At 36.1% G+C, this 15,812-nt stretch overlaps 1 protein-coding gene across 1 annotated transcript; it reads left to right on the forward strand.

Annotated features, from left to right (window-relative positions):
* LOC115986969 (flowering time control protein FY-like) lies at positions 1 to 15,552 on the forward strand. The gene is made up of 18 exons (XM_031110401.1): positions 1 to 386; positions 1,752 to 1,843; positions 3,813 to 3,881; positions 4,050 to 4,154; positions 5,232 to 5,327; positions 5,417 to 5,499; positions 5,644 to 5,715; positions 5,791 to 5,888; positions 6,526 to 6,585; positions 6,677 to 6,737; positions 6,821 to 6,908; positions 7,082 to 7,145; positions 9,192 to 9,270; positions 10,586 to 10,675; positions 11,769 to 11,857; positions 12,197 to 12,744; positions 13,796 to 14,044; positions 15,183 to 15,552. Exons 1-18 carry the CDS (start codon positions 176 to 178, stop codon positions 15,252 to 15,254), a joined length of 2,226 nt encoding a protein of 741 aa, XP_030966261.1. The 5' UTR covers positions 1 to 175; the 3' UTR covers positions 15,255 to 15,552.
* Positions 15,553 to 15,812: the final 260 nt, after the last annotated feature.

Raw genomic sequence — 15,812 nt, forward strand, 5'->3', positions numbered from 1 at the left:
TACACAGTCTTCTCTTCCCACTCTCTCTTTCCCGCTTCTTCACTCTCTCTCTCTCTCAATTTGGGGGTTTAGGGTTTTTCTATCCCATCCTAGTTCTACATTTTCCTCTCTCTCTCTCTCAGTTTGGTCCTTCGCATTTCAATTCAATTCCAGTAATACCTACCTCATCGCAAAGATGATGTACGGTGATCCTCAACAGCACCAGCACCAGCACCAACAGTACAATCCGCAACAACAGCAACAACAACAGCAACAGCAGCAAGGCGGAGACTTTCACAGAGGCCCACCGCCACCGCCGCCGCAGATGATGAGGCAGCCTTCCGCTTCTTCCAGTACACTCAATCCAGAGTACCACCACCCCTCCGGCCCTCCTCCGCCGTACGACGGTAATGGGTTTCTCTTTCTTTCTTTGCTCTCCTTTTGCTTTCATTACTAAAGAAATTAGCAATAACCCAAATTTATGGTTTTTTTTTTTTGATGTATGGTTCTAAATTGAGGGAAATGTACTAAATTTCAAGTTATGGGTAACCTTTAATTTTGGCGTTTCAATTTAAGAAATTGGATATGGTTTATTTTTAGGGATTTTTTTTTTTTTGGTTATAGGGGAGATTGAATGTTAAAAGACGGTTGTTTTGATGGGTTGAGGTTTGAAAATAGGTTATGATTTATGGAAGTATGATGCAATGATGTCTTTTTATGTATCGAGGATATGAGGCGAGTTGCATTTGCTTTCTGAGGAGCTTGTTGTCGTTTAAAGTTTGAATATTAAATTTAAGTCAATGAGAAAGAAATTGAAAAGAAGAGGTAAGTTTTATAAGGAAAAAAAAAAAAAAAATTCAACGGGGAAAGATTACGGGGTGACTTGTTGAATTTTTTTTTTATATATTGGGGATGGCTTATGAGTTTGATTTTTTCGTGACCTATGGTGTGAAAGTCTTTATAATAAACACCGCTTCCTTGACCTTTACACCTTGGGTGTGGATAAGGATGCTTTAGTTGTGGGGAGTCTTATTGGTGTTGTATGTGCAAAAGCTGTGGGGGAGTCGATCGATTGAGCATCTCTTACTTCATTGTTTTAGTTTAGCGGCAAGGGTATTTGGTCATGTGTTTTCATTCTTTGGTGCATCTTGGTTATGTTGAAGACTTTGATTCAGATGTTCAAGAATCTGGAAGGCTGTTCCTATGTGTGTACTGTGTATTATGGAGGTTAGGGAAAGCGAGGAATAGTAGGATTTTTGAAGGTTTTGAATGCTCCCGGTGTTATTAAACAGTCTTTTATTGAGGTATTTGTAGTTTGTACGATTAGATGACTGAGTATCCTTCCATTACTAATCAAAAAAAAAAAAGAAAAAAGAAAAAGAAAAAAAAAAGACTGAGTATCCTTCCTTATACTTTTTAGATCTTTAAGATTTGTTGAACTTCAGATATTAATCTTTAATACCAGTTCTGGCACATTTCATTGAATTGAAACTATCTCCTCTGTCAAATAAACATATATTTATAAAAAGTATTTTATTAGTCTCAAGGTATGAGGAAATGCTTAGCAAGATCCTACCATGTTGGGAAGCCTCAAGTTTATTAGCCTTACAGTTTTGGACCTTTAAATTGAGGCTAAGGTGTAAAATTATGATTGTTTTGTCTCATATCAAGAATAGTGATAGAATTTTGTTACAAAAGGTTGATGGTCTGGACCATAATGATTGTTCCTTTGGTTTATTTTGTTTTTAATGAGTAACACATGGTTGTTGCAGCACATGGCGATAGTTTTGCTGCAAAACGAATGAGGAAGCTTACCCAGAGGAGGGCAGTTGATTATACTAGCACCGTTGTGCGATATATGCAGGTAATGTTTGTCATGGAAAATCATCCACATATTTTTGGGTTATATCTGAAGTTCTTGTCACACCTCAGCTATACGTGGCATATTTTTGTTGTTGAAATTTTTATGTTTTGTATGAATTCTTCTGTTGACACTTGTGTCGTCTTTATCATTAATGGGATGTCTTAGTTGGTATGGGCATCAATTGTTATCTGAAATGAAATTTTCCCAAAATTTGTCATATGGATTTTGTTGAAATCCCATGATACAAGTGTTCCGTTGGATTCTTTCTCTTCTTTCCTCTGGGTTTTCTTAATATATCCTTTCTAAACCAAGTGTGGCCCTTCTCTTCCTCCATATTATATGATTTTGTTATGTCCTGCAACAGACGGATGAAGAAACTAATGTTGAAATTTTGAGGGATTAGATGAATTTAAGAAACTACCTTTTCGTCACTGTCACTGCCTTCTCACTGCCTTTTTGTTTTTTTGTTTTATTGAGCAAATCTATTGTGTGTTGTTTAGATCATATTTGAATGGTGTCAAAGCATAATTTTTATTTTTTTCCTTAATTTTTTTTTTCTTGTAGCATCTTGTGGATTTGGCTGGATTTGTCTTAAGGATCTGATTCTGAGCTAAGGAGTCATCTATTATAGTATGAGTAAATTCATGGAATAAGTAACTGCCAACTGATATAACTAAGCCAATCAGCAGTCCACACTACCTATGTGACTTCACATCTTCTAGTTCTCTGTCAACACAATTACCATCTTTGATAGTATCAACACACCTTTTGGTTATCTTTTAGATGGTTTATTTTGATAATCAATGTGAAGTATTTCCTTGTTCAATAGATTTCCACTTCCTAGTGTATTCTGTTTTTGCAGTACTTACTTTGCTATTGCATGGGAGTTAATAATTTGCTTTTTGATGGATCATACTGAATGTTGGGCTATTAAAAAGTAACATGTTGGTAAAATGAGTGTACCTGAAATGAGAGTGTTAAGATGGATAAGTGAAAATACAAGATGAAGTCAATTGAAGATGGGGTGACTTCTATCAATGAAAAGATGAGGAGAGTCAATTGAAATGCCTAGTCATGTGCAAAAGAGAGCAATTAATATACTAGTGATAACCTTGTTAAGAAGAACTTGCTCCTTGTCAATTGGTGCTATTTATGTAGGTGTGATGAGGAGACTGTGGATCACCTTTTGATCCATTGTAAGTTTGCATCTGCTTTGTGGAGTGAGGTCCTTAGTATGTTTGGGGTTCAGTGGGTGATGCCGGACACTATTGTTTCTCTTCTTTTTGCTTGGAGGAATTGGTTGGGAACTTACTCTTCAAAGGTTTGGAATTTGGTACCAGCTTGCCTTATGTGGTTAGTATGGAAGGAACGCAATGCCCGAACTTTTGAGGACGTTGAGAGTCCTATAGATAAGTTGAAGACCTTGCTTGCTAGGACTTTGTTTGAGTGGTCTCGTATTTGGGGGCTTACGCATTGTAGTTCCTTGTCTGTTTTCCTTAACTCTATTAGTCTTTCCTTATGATTTGATTGTATCTGTTTCAAGGGCAGTGTGTTTACAATCGTAAACACATTGTTCTGTTTCATCAATAAAACTCTTATTATCTATCAAAAAAAAAAATATACCAGTGAGAACGAGTCATTTGATTCAAGTTGAGAGAATGAAATGATGGAGAGAAAGACCTAAAATAACATTGTTAGAAGTAGTAAAAGATGATATATTAATTAAAGATGTGATAGAATGACGGAGAAGGAACATGTGGTTGACCTTGATTAGTTTGTTGATGATTCATAATTGATATCAAAAGTTTTGGGACTAAGGCTTTGTTTTTATTGTTGTATGACTAGTACCTATTTTCATTTTCAGACTCTGATTCCCTTTGGGGGATGTTGGTATAAATTGTCTTATTTTTTTTTTTTATGATTCCCTACAGGGGGTTGAGTAACTTATTTTATGTCAACATCACTGCAGATTCGTATGTGGCAGCGAGATTCAAGGGACAGGACAGCATTGCAACCTACCCCAGCTGCAGCGATTGATGTCAGTAACATGCCATTTGATCCACACTATATATATTTTGTTGTAATTTGAAAAAAACCTGGTTGACTTAAGCATGATGGTGGAATTATCGTTATTCTGAACTTGGTGTATGTTCACTGACAATAGTTAAAATATTAAAATTTTATCTTGTGTTAATCCTTGGTGCAGATGTTGCCAACAGTTGCATATTCAGATAATCCATCTACAAGCTTTGCTGCAAAATTTGTACATACATCTTTGAACAAAAACCGTTGTTCGATTAATCGGGTTTTGGTAAGTTAGGACGAAACTCAATTTCCCCAAATTATATACTTTAGTAAATAATTTTTCTTAACTGTTTGTTTTCATCTCTATGTGTTTCTTTTCTCTTTTTGAATTCTATCTTTGCTCATTAATGAGTGTTGATGTATTTCTATTTGGAGTTTGGAGTGATTTGTCTTTATAAAATAAGCATATTAGCTGTTGGATACTTTTAATCTATGTAACAACTAACAACACATTTGTGAGCCTATGCATTTAACATGGATACACGAACTTGTTGAAAGGTTTTATAAATATGCAAACTTGTAATTACAAATGACATGGAGGTAAAGTACTGTTAATATGGCTTGCACTTGGTAGCTTGGGCATGGCTTTGACTGTGTTCTAGAGTAAGCTAGAAGGGATTATAGACTTAGTATAGTATAAGGTCACTCTTAGTTTGAAAATACACAATGTATTCAATACAATAAAAAAGTAAAGAAAGAAAGATCAACATAATGCGTTTTCAAGCAATTTTGATGCAAGAAAAATGGTCCCAAATTGCCAATTGGATGTGCGCTGTATGATTATAATGCCTCCCCTTGCTTTGGTTCACTGGGGAATCCTGGAAGTAAATTTATTGACAATAAGATGATCATCCCAGGATTTGAAGCGGGCCCCCAAGGGATGATTGGTAGATTCTCCTTATGTCTGTTGGCAGACTTATGAAGTCATGAGTTCCTTATATTAACATGCTTATATAAAAAAAAGGTTTTATACTAAAATGTCCTACGATCTACTGCCCCAAACTAGTGTTATTTTTGGCTAATGGTAAAATTAATGTGACCTATAGATGTTAAAATACGGAAATATAAGCAAATGGGAAGTCTTAACATCATCCATAAATCTTATGCGACTACTATGGAGTTATTTTGAATGAGGCCAGTTAGATGGTATGTCCTAATTCATATTTTGATGCTGACATATTAGCTATTTTAATTTTACTTTTTGGTTGCTGAGTGCTGACCAAACATTGTATGGATAATTTTTGTCTTCTTGTATCACTAGATTGCTGTCATTCTGATGTGTGTTCTTTTTCTTCTTTCGAAGTGGACTCCTACAGGTAGGCGACTAATCACAGGCTCTCAAAGTGGGGAATTCACTCTCTGGAATGGACAGTCATTTAATTTTGAAATGATTCTTCAGGTACATAATTGTATAAAGTTACATGTTCTCCTTTTTTTTGCCATCAAATAGAAGCCATGTTGATGGCTTTTGGAATTTCTACTCTGTAGGCCCATGATCAAGCAATCAGGTCAATGGTGTGGAGTCATAATGACAACTGGATGGTTTCTGGTGATGATGGGGGCGCAATAAAGTAAATATATTTCTTAAGAGAATTTGCAGTGCTGTTCAGCCACAATTTTTTTTTTCAAAAAAATATTTCTTTGAATTTTGTTGGATGAAAACTTGAATTCATTCAAATTTACAAATGTATTGGATTTTTGGTGGGCATTCCTAGGTATTGGCAGAACAACATGAATAACGTTAAGGCTAATAAATCTGCTCATAAAGAATCTGTCCGGGACTTAAGGTAGCTAACCTTATGTATTATATTTTCTAGATGAGTATTCTCCATGAGGTATATCATTTATGACTATTTGAACAGCTTTTGTAGGACAGACCTGAAGTTTTGCTCCTGCTCAGATGATACAACTGTTAAAGTTTGGGATTTTGCGCGGTGCCAAGAAGAGCGTTCATTGTCCGGTAATGTGCTTTGAACACTCAAAAGAATGAAAAATATATATTTTTTCATTAAAGTTACACATGCACCCACTGGGTTTTGAACCAAATACCGCACTCTCCATCCCATTTTACTGATTTCCGGATTTGCAGTTATGTCTGATTTCATCTCCTACTGAAGATATGCAATGGCACAGAGCAAGCCTTTGCTTTCTGGAGATGAACATATATGATGTGTAAAAAGGCGTCTCATGCTTCTTTTTTTAAGTTTCTTTGTATATTGTTTTGTGTAAAACATTCTATACATCAATGAAATAAATAAAGCCTTTTCTTTGGGATAAATGAAACTTGGTTCTTATGTAGGAGTATAATTTTATACTTAAAAAATATATATATTTTTTCTAATTGATTTTTTTTTTTTGGAATATATGTCCATTAGTACCTTGCTTCGCACATATGTAGTTTCCCATTTGGTGGGATTGGTTGTTTGCATATTCTTCTAACAGATTGTTCCTCTTATTCTTTAGCTGAACAATGTGATAAATTTATTCTTGCTTGCATGTAAAATATCTTCCTTTACCATGTTCCTTAATGTTATATATCTGTTTAATGTGCACGAAGTAACCTAAGAATATTCTATGTGGGATTTGAACTCAGGCAGGCCATGGTTGGGATGTGAAGAGCGTTGACTGGCACCCTACAAAATCTCTGCTAGTTTCAGGTGTTTACTACAGCTCTGTTGTGAGCTTTGTTAAAATCTTCATGTAGGTTGTAATAGCAAATTTATCGCTGCTTGACTGGTTGTGATGTAGGTGGTAAAGACAACCTTGTGAAACTCTGGGACGCCAAATCGGGGAGAGAGCTTTGTTCATTGTCAGTACAATATTTTCATTGTTAAGCCCTTAGTATAGTTAATTAGTTGAATTCTTATGAGGACTCACACATTTTGTTTGCAGCCATGGCCACAAAAACATGGTTCTTTGTGTCAAATGGAACGAAAATGGAAACTGGGTGCTAACTGCTTCAAAGGATCAAATCATCAAGGTAGATAACATATTTCTCACTTTAAAACTGTCAGTCAAGTTGATAGGGCCTATATTGTTTATTACTTTTTTCTTTTTATTTTTTATAACTATCCTTTTTAATCACTTTTCCTCTCTCTCTCTCTCTCTCTCTCTCTCTCTCTCATAATGATGTTATTGCATCTGCATTTGTAGCTCTATGACATTAGGGCTATGAAGGAGCTTGAATCTTTCCGTGGGCATAGGAAAGATGTGACTGGTAAGTGACAGCCTTCTGTTAATACAAATCCTTGCGTGAAAAGAATTGTGGAAAAATGCTATATTTATTATGTTAATTTTACTAAAGTATTTGACAATGTTGCAAATTGATGTGAGTGTAAATATATGGAATAAAGCCATGTACTTGTGATCGAAAATTATGAGGTTTTTGCATTGCCTGCATTGTTTATTCTGCTGTTATTGCATTCTAGCGTCTCTTTTTGTGCCTTAATTATATGGGACTTTCCCGTTCTAACTTAGGCATCATATCATGATTTGAATATAGTGATGTGGGTTTCTAAATATCATATGCCTCAAATGCATTAAAAAACTCTGTAGTCTGTGTTGGTGTTGTTGATAATAATTTAAGGAATCTAGGTATTTAATGCTGAAAACATAGTTAACCTATTCCAAATGTGGCTCTTCAAAGGGCTTTTTAATGAATTACCGGTAATGTGATTATGAAAGCAGTAAACCCATTCCAAGTGAGAACCATTTGTCAATGCTGAAAGCTACTATTGCTCAGTAATACTTGATGTTCATCAATGGTGATGGTTAAAGGTAGGCGGGTAGGGTTCCTGATATTGTCATGTTACCTACTTTAAATTAACAGGGTCTCTCATAGAGCCTTGAAATTTGTTAATTTTAGTCCTTGATTGGATTTAATTACTACAATTAGAAAATTTAGGGAAGAAAATTTTCTTAAACCCTAACTACAAGGACATGCTTAAAACCTGCCCTCAATCATTGTATAATAAGATGTGTCTAATCCGTACTTATAAAAAAAAAGATGTGTCTAATCCTTATTATCCTTATTGCTGTTTGTTTTCTATCTGGTTTCTTAAATCTTTGGATGTGCATCTTGTACATATCTTAAAGTCTGTCAGGACACTAATGTGAAGTCTAAAAAGGATAGTCATTATATTTGTTGTCTTGTGACTACATGATAACATAACATAAAAAAGAATTAACTTAAAAATTCTTCCCTAAACAGGGAACAAACACGCATTTTAATTTTTAAGGAGTGGTATGGAGAGCATAATAATAGGTTTTGAAAACTTTAACTATTTAAACTAAATACTTTACCCTAAAAGGAACTTATGCTATATATTAATCCAAAAATAATTCATAAGATTGAGGTTAATGCTGATATGATCTTGGTGGGGGCTGGGTATTTTTATTGTCAAATATTAGCTGCTTGGAATCTGAATCTTGGTTGAGTGAAGTACTAGACATAATCATGGCAAATATAAGTGATTGGATCAGATTCTACATCTATAAGAATTAACGTATTATCCAGGTTGCATTGTATTTATATCCCATAGCCATATCCGTGCTTCATAAGGTATAATATAACCTCAAAAGTGGTTTGTTTCACAGGAGAAATTAGCATCACTTATAAAAAATGTTGCAGTTTCTAGTTGCATGCCATTTATTTTTAGCAACTCATTCTTTGTGGCTAAGTTAGTGTGGGTGGACTATTTACTTGAAAATTGCATATAAATTTGCTGAAAAGATGCATTTGACTGGCTTTGGCTGCTAAAAATTGAAGATAGGAGTGGTTTTGTTCAGTAATTTGCACTGGGCCCATGTGTTTTGATAGTCTGATACTGGACCATGAGTGGGGTGGGGGGGGAGGGGTTACATGCATGCTAATCCGTTGCTATTACCTTTAGATGCATACGTTGAGAAATATTTCATGATTTTTTTGGTCAAATTAACAGCTGTGTGTGTAAGTCTTATTCACAAATAAAAAACAGCTCTTCACAATTTTGGCACTGCACATTAACCATTCTGCTGAAGTTTGAGGTCTTATTTGGTTGTGGACTAAAGTTAGGGTTGTCATGCTTCTGTATTAGTGGCAAAGCTATTGACGAGCAAGTTTTGACCAACATCACTAACAACTCACTTGTTTAATATGCTAATGCATTTCTTGTGTAATTTGCATGACATTAATTTCCGCACACACCCCCACCCTCCCCCCAAAAAATAAATGTAATTTTTGAGACATTGATACTTATGTTGCATTTTTGTTTTCAATTGTCAGCTTTGGCTTGGCACCCATTCCACGAGGAATACTTTGTTAGTGGGAGTTTTGATGGGTCCATTTTCCATTGGCTTGTTGGGTAAAGTATTTTTTAATTCAGGACAGTTTCCTTTACTGGTTGTATAGAATTTATTGTTCCTTAGGGTTTTTAAAAATGTGTGTAATGAATTCATGTTTTACCTCTTGTATTCTTCCATTTTTCCTTCCTGTACAGTGCATTGAACATATTTTACAAGAAAGAATCCATATTAAGGGAGGAAACCTATTGCTATTCACCTATTTTGGATTTGTTTAGTAATGTTATAAAATTGAATGAGGATTTAGATGAATTTAGTGAGAAGTTTGCAATGAAATTACTCTCTATATGCTAACAGAAGTTCATTCTGATGAATCAGATTGTTTTTTTTTGATAAGTAATAAGATATATTGATAAAAAAGGAACATACTAGTGCACAGGGAGTGAAGAATATTGTTGTTATGCAGGGTAAGGGAAGAGAAGAATAGAGTTCTTTTTTTTTTGGGGGGGGGGGGTGTTGTTGGGGGAAGTGGGCTAGGAGAGGATTCTTAAATTGTGGTACATGGTCTCATTGTCTTTTCAATTTTAGAATGTAAGATTTAGGAGGCGTCTGAGCACACACCCCTCTATCGCTGGTTTACTTTCCTTTATTATTGGCAAATATTTTACATGTTCATAAAGTAAGATCCTTTGCATAGAGGTCTTATAGAATTCAAGTAGGTGTATTTCTCTACTAATTAGGGAAAAGAGGAGAGAGAATTAGGGTACATTTGATAGTTGAGAATAATAGAAATTGGATTAAAAAAATAGTATAAAATAAGGGATCTGCATAAGGGAGACTTGATCAACTATTGTGTATTGATTATGACAGAATGTGGTGAATATAAAATAGGTGTTAAGATCTTGAGGTGAGAAGGATCACTCTCATTAAAAGTATGCTATCTTCCCTTCCTACAAATTTCATGTCACTTCTTGCAATGCCAATTTATATAGCAAACATACTGGAAAAACTTGTGATATTCATTGTGGGAGGGAAGGCAGCCAAACTTAATGCGTTTGCTCCCCTTTTTGTATGACCAAAATAGATGAGTGATGTCACCTACCAGTCCTCTTAATACTCTTAGTTTTCTATTTGGGTTTCTTTGGGTTCTATTTACATGCTTAATGCTCTGTGTATATTCCTGCTGGAAATTTGTGTCTTATCACTGCTTGGATCCTCATGACGCAGAGGTCACTAGTTTGACTCCCCCCCCCCCCCCCCGGCCGCGTCCCTCTTCTCTTTCTTTCCCCTCCCCTTTGGGTCAAAAACTTACATATAAAAAACCAAAAAAGAAAAAGAAAAAAGTGAAGGTATCTTATGACTGTTTCTGTTGCACAGGCATGAAACTCCCCAGGTAGAAATTCCCAATGCACATGATAATGCTGTGTGGGACCTTGCATGGCATCCTATTGGATATCTTCTCTGCAGGTGAACTCAATCTTCTTGTTCATGATCATTTTGGCAGTCCTTATTTATATGTTTAGAGTTATGAATAATCTTTTACGGTGGCCTTGTTTTGCTGTCTTTCCTGATAGTCGACCATATTATTAGAATGTGTGATGTTAAATTCATTTAGAGTGAATTCTATGATACTTATAAATAGACTTAATTACTTTTTTATCCTTTATTGGGGGGGGGGGGGGGGGGGAAGAAACTTAGAGAACACACAAATATTGAAAAAAATTTAACTATGGTTATCCAAGGAAAATAACTTGTAGTAAATTAGTGCTTCAAAAAAGAATATAATATGGCCAAAGATTTTAGTGGCCTGATCAAATTGATATATTGCTTTCTTCTTTAGATGACTTTTCAAGGTTCAAGTTGAGTAGAAAATTATATGACAATGCCTTATTGGCTAGGGCCTGTCCTAAATTATTTTTCTGGCCATGAGTTTGCTGGCTATGGTGAAGGATATAAATTAACAGGACAAACGTCGAGCTAGCTGGTTTTTTGGGTTTTTTTTTAATACCTTAATAATAATAGCCAATAGCCTTTGGGTTAAATGGCAACTCCACCCTCGTAAGTATTGGGTTGTTGGCAGAGGTGGGACTTCAAATCTCCTTTGCTGTGTGAATCTTTACCTAGAGGAAAAAAATAGTTTGTGATTTTTGTTTTTGAGATAAGTATATAAAGAAGTTTGTGGGGTTTTTTTTTTTTTTTTTTTTTTTTTAAAAATAATTTTTATCGTATTTACTAAAAATGGTCTTAACTGTAATTGTGGTGTTATCCCTTAAGGTCTTGTGTTTGAGTCCTGGACTTGCCTGATACCTGTGTTTGTATCTAGGTTTACCGTTGCCCCAATAAGTGGGGTCCAGGGTTTCCTAGTCATCAAAAAAAGTAATGCCAATAAAGGCAGCCTTTGGTAGAGTATAAATCGAGAGGAGCTCTATTGAAGGCCTCATGTTTTTTCTATTTTAATTAACTATCTGTAGGTTTTTTCATATTTGTGTTTTAGTTTTATATTGGTGCATACATCGTCAAGTCGTAGCTGTTTATCAAACTTGTGTGGTTTCTTCTGCAGTGGTAGCAATGATCATACAACAAAGTTCTGGTGCAGAAATAGGCCAGGAGACACTGCTCGTGATAAATTTAGCATGGGTCAGGCCCAAGGTTGTAACTCCCTTCCCCACCCACCTAGAGAGCTGACCCTTTGATCTTCTGTTATTGGGTGTTTATCAGTCTCAATATTCCAAATTTGACTTGTTGGACTGTATGGTCCAATGGAAAGTAAAAACTTTCCTCGAGTATTGTCATGACTTAAAATGGAAAATTTATTCTTATTTTTTCCACTTCCAATTCAATTTGGTGTATAGTTAAGGTGTTTGTGAATTTATGGGAAAGTATGCTATATAAATTCCTGAGTAGAACTGTAAAAATTTTATGAAAATTCAGAATTGAGGTAGAAATGGATAACATGTCTCATTATCTTAGTATTTTCATCTGTATCAGGTTATGGTGAGCAAAACCCTGTTATTGGTGGTCGCATGACTGGTAATTTCCCAGTACCTGAAGGGCCAGCGACTCCAGGACCATTTCCTCCTGGGTTGACTCGAAATGAAGGAACCATTCCTGGTGTTGGAGTTGCGATGCCATTACAAATTCCTCTTGATGCATCAGCTCAGGGAGAGCAAAAGCAGCCTCTTCCACTTTCAATGCCATTAGGGGCTCCTCCTCTCCCTCCTGGTCCACATCCCTCTCTTCTTGCTTCCAATCAACAGCAAGCATATCAACAAAATCCACAGATCCAGCAACAACACCACCACCAACAGCACCAGCCACTCCCACAACAAATGGCTCCTTTGCCTATGCCCCCTCCAAATATGGGACAGCTACAGCCTCCATCTCATTTACCGTTGCTTCCACATCCCCATTTACCTCGCCCTCCACCCCAAATGTCCCCACTTGGTATGCCTTCATCAATCCCATCTTCAATGCCAGGATCGATGTCCATGCCTTCATCAGGACCTGCCTCGCATCCATTGTCAATGCCTCCAGTGGTATGATTAGTGTGCAGTTTTACTTTTTGTTTAACATTTTGAAACTCAGGTTTCCAATGTGGCAGTCAGTGTGATCTGCTTGTGAGCATGGCTTCACACGCAAATGTGTGCGCTCGCTTAAAAAAAGAAGATTGTTTGTTGGTCTGCATGTGCTGCTTAGTAATTACTAGGACATTTTATTCTCCAGGCTTAGTGCAAGCCTTGAAGTACCTTAAGCGGGGCCACCTTTAGAAACTCCATTTTTTGCATTTGTTTTATTTGTAGCTGAATGTGAATAAGATGTGTGTATTTCTGTGCGTGTATTTCCAGTGTGGCAGTCAGTTTGATCTGCTTGTGAGCAAGGCTTCACATGCAAATGCGTGCTCTCACTTAAAAAAAGAAGATTATTGGTTGGTCTGCATTTGCTGCTTCGTAATTACTAGGTGCTGCTGGGTGTCCTTTAGAAACTTCATTTTTTTTTGCATTTGTTTTATTCACAGCTGAATGTGAATAAGACGTGTGTATTTCGGTGTGTATTGGCAAAATTATCGTATTCAAACCATTTCAGTTCTCCCCCCCTCCCACCCCTCACCACACAAAGGTGTACCCCTCAAATTAAACAATTTGTGAAATGGAGGATTCAAAGTGGACCATCTCTTTTTAACAGTAATGGTTATAAGGCTTAATCTGCAACAGTTCACCCTCCCCAACTCTCTTACGATGTCTCTTCTTTCTGTGGATGGGTGATACTATGTGCTATGGCATTGGATTTTTACTGGCATGCTTGTGTGTGACAACATCAAAATCATTTTATAATTTGATGTGGCATGTAAGCTTTTTGAAGAAGGTTATACTTTCAAAAAGTTTTCTCTATGGATTTGTACTGTCATCAATCATCAACATGATTCTCTGTAATTTATACTTGCAAGCTACCCTTGTGACTTTTTATTTCACATGTTATTCAGAAAATCATTCATCATTGCTAGTTTCAGGGGTGTTGCTTATTGAGCATTCCTCTTTCTCACGTTTGAAAAATCTTTTATTGGTACTGAAAAAAATAATCTCACTTCAGGGAATGCAAGGTACAATGAATCAGATAGTTCCTCCATTGCCACAGGGCCATTTCATGGGCATGAACCCTATGCACTCTGGACCCTTGTCTACAAGTGGAGTACCTCCAGTTGGAGGTTTTCCGAATGGCTTGCCAAATATGCAGGCACCATCAAATGCAAGTGGGCCCCAAATGTATCCTCAGGGTGGGACATTTAACCGGCCACAAGCTGGACAAATGTCAATGATGCAAGGGTATAATCCCTATCAGGTAAGATAGAGAGGTTTGTTTTTGTGAACTGCTATTTGTAGGAGTTAATCACTTATTGTAGGAGTTATGGACAAAGTTTTTAGCATTATAAAATTTTCTTGCTTTTGGTGGCTGTTCTTGTTCAAGAATCCCTAGCTAAAACTCTTTTTTTTTTTTTTTTAAAAAAAAAAGTGATATGCTTCAACATTCTTGTTATTTGGCCCAGCAAAGTTATCATTGTTTCTATATGGCCTTGATTTTTGTGGGACTTGGATCGGAAATTGGAACCAAGAGTACTTATTATCAGTTATAAAAAGAAAAAAAGAAGAGAGAATACTGTGTATAATGGAAGGTTAATAGTGGTGAGCACATGGCTATAAAATTTTCAATTGGATAAGTGTAAAGGGGGTAGATTTAATCATACATGAAAAAACTATCTCAGGGTCCTTGCCTGTTTACAACTTTTTGCCTTAGGAAGGATCTTTCAATAGCATTTTGACATGAAATAACCCCTGGCTTTGACTTCAGTGTTATGACTATCACATTCTGCCCTTCCCTACTTTTATGGCTTGGCCTGTTAGGTGAAGGCCCCTAGATTATCCAGCAACTAGTTTTGGCGGGTAGAATCAATTGCCTATAAGTTTTATTGGTTAGAGGCGAGTCCAAAAAGCTCTTCTTTAGAAAGGTTTCCTAAAGGTTTCCTACGTTAAGAGTGTGTGTGTAAAAATATCTCCAATGCCTCCGAAGAAAAAGGAAAACCTTGGCTCTAAGTGGAAAAGGGTGGGGTTGACTTTGTTTAGGTTTGTAGTTCAGATCTTACCAATATATTAATCACTACCGTCAGCTATAGTGATTTGTTATGAGGTTTATAGCATTTTAGATTGCCTGATCTGAATCATGTTTACTTCTTCTTTTAATTATTATTATTATTTTACTTGCAATAAGTGGGAGTGGGGGGATTTGTTTTTTAACATTGGTTTGTTGGTCATCATTGACGATGGGGGGTGGCATTCTTTGCCAAAATTTATAGGTAGTAAATGTATAACTCAATGTTGTGAAGTCGGGGGTCCTATTTCAAGACCTCACCGAGATTGGGCTTGTGTGCAATTTGTAAAATAGTCTGGCTGAAACTAATGTGTTCTACTCTTGCTTATTACAGTCTGGGAATCAAGCTGGTCTGCATCCACCTCCACCACCAGGTCCGCCACCTCATGGCCAAACTCCTCAGTAGACCATATTTTGCATCGGATTTTTTTTTTTTTCTTTTTTTTCATTGCAACAGCTGCCATCTATCCCAGAGGAACGCGATCCTCTCTTAGAGAATTTGTCTCAGTGTTATTCCTCTCATTTTGTCTCTGTTCTTTTTTCTTTTCTTTTTGTAGTCCTTGGTCAATAACTCATTATTATTTTTAGTCTATGAAATCATTCAAATATTTGAAGAATTTCCTTTAGTTGAGCTATAGATTCATCGTATTTTGTTAATTTGATAGGATTTCCTTGTGGTTGAGCTCTTCATCTTGTTTGCTCTATGGCTGGTTTATATCAATGTGTGGCCCAGAATGGTTCAAAAGTACCCTTTTTTTCCCTCCCTCTTCCCAAAGCAACTTGGATCAATTGCATAAGTGTTAACACAATTAACACAATTTATTATAGAGCGCAGCCCAACTACTAACATGGCAAACTTCCTCAGACTGTTTTCCTTGATACGATTTATTACCCAATTATTAATAGGAGCTCTTGAACTTTTTAGTATTTCTTAATAGAAAATAAAAATGAAATAGAGGTTATG

Source organism: Quercus lobata, chromosome 4 (genome assembly GCF_001633185.2).
Source record: "Quercus lobata isolate SW786 chromosome 4, ValleyOak3.0 Primary Assembly, whole genome shotgun sequence".
NCBI classification, from domain to species: Eukaryota; Viridiplantae; Streptophyta; class Magnoliopsida; order Fagales; family Fagaceae; genus Quercus; species Quercus lobata.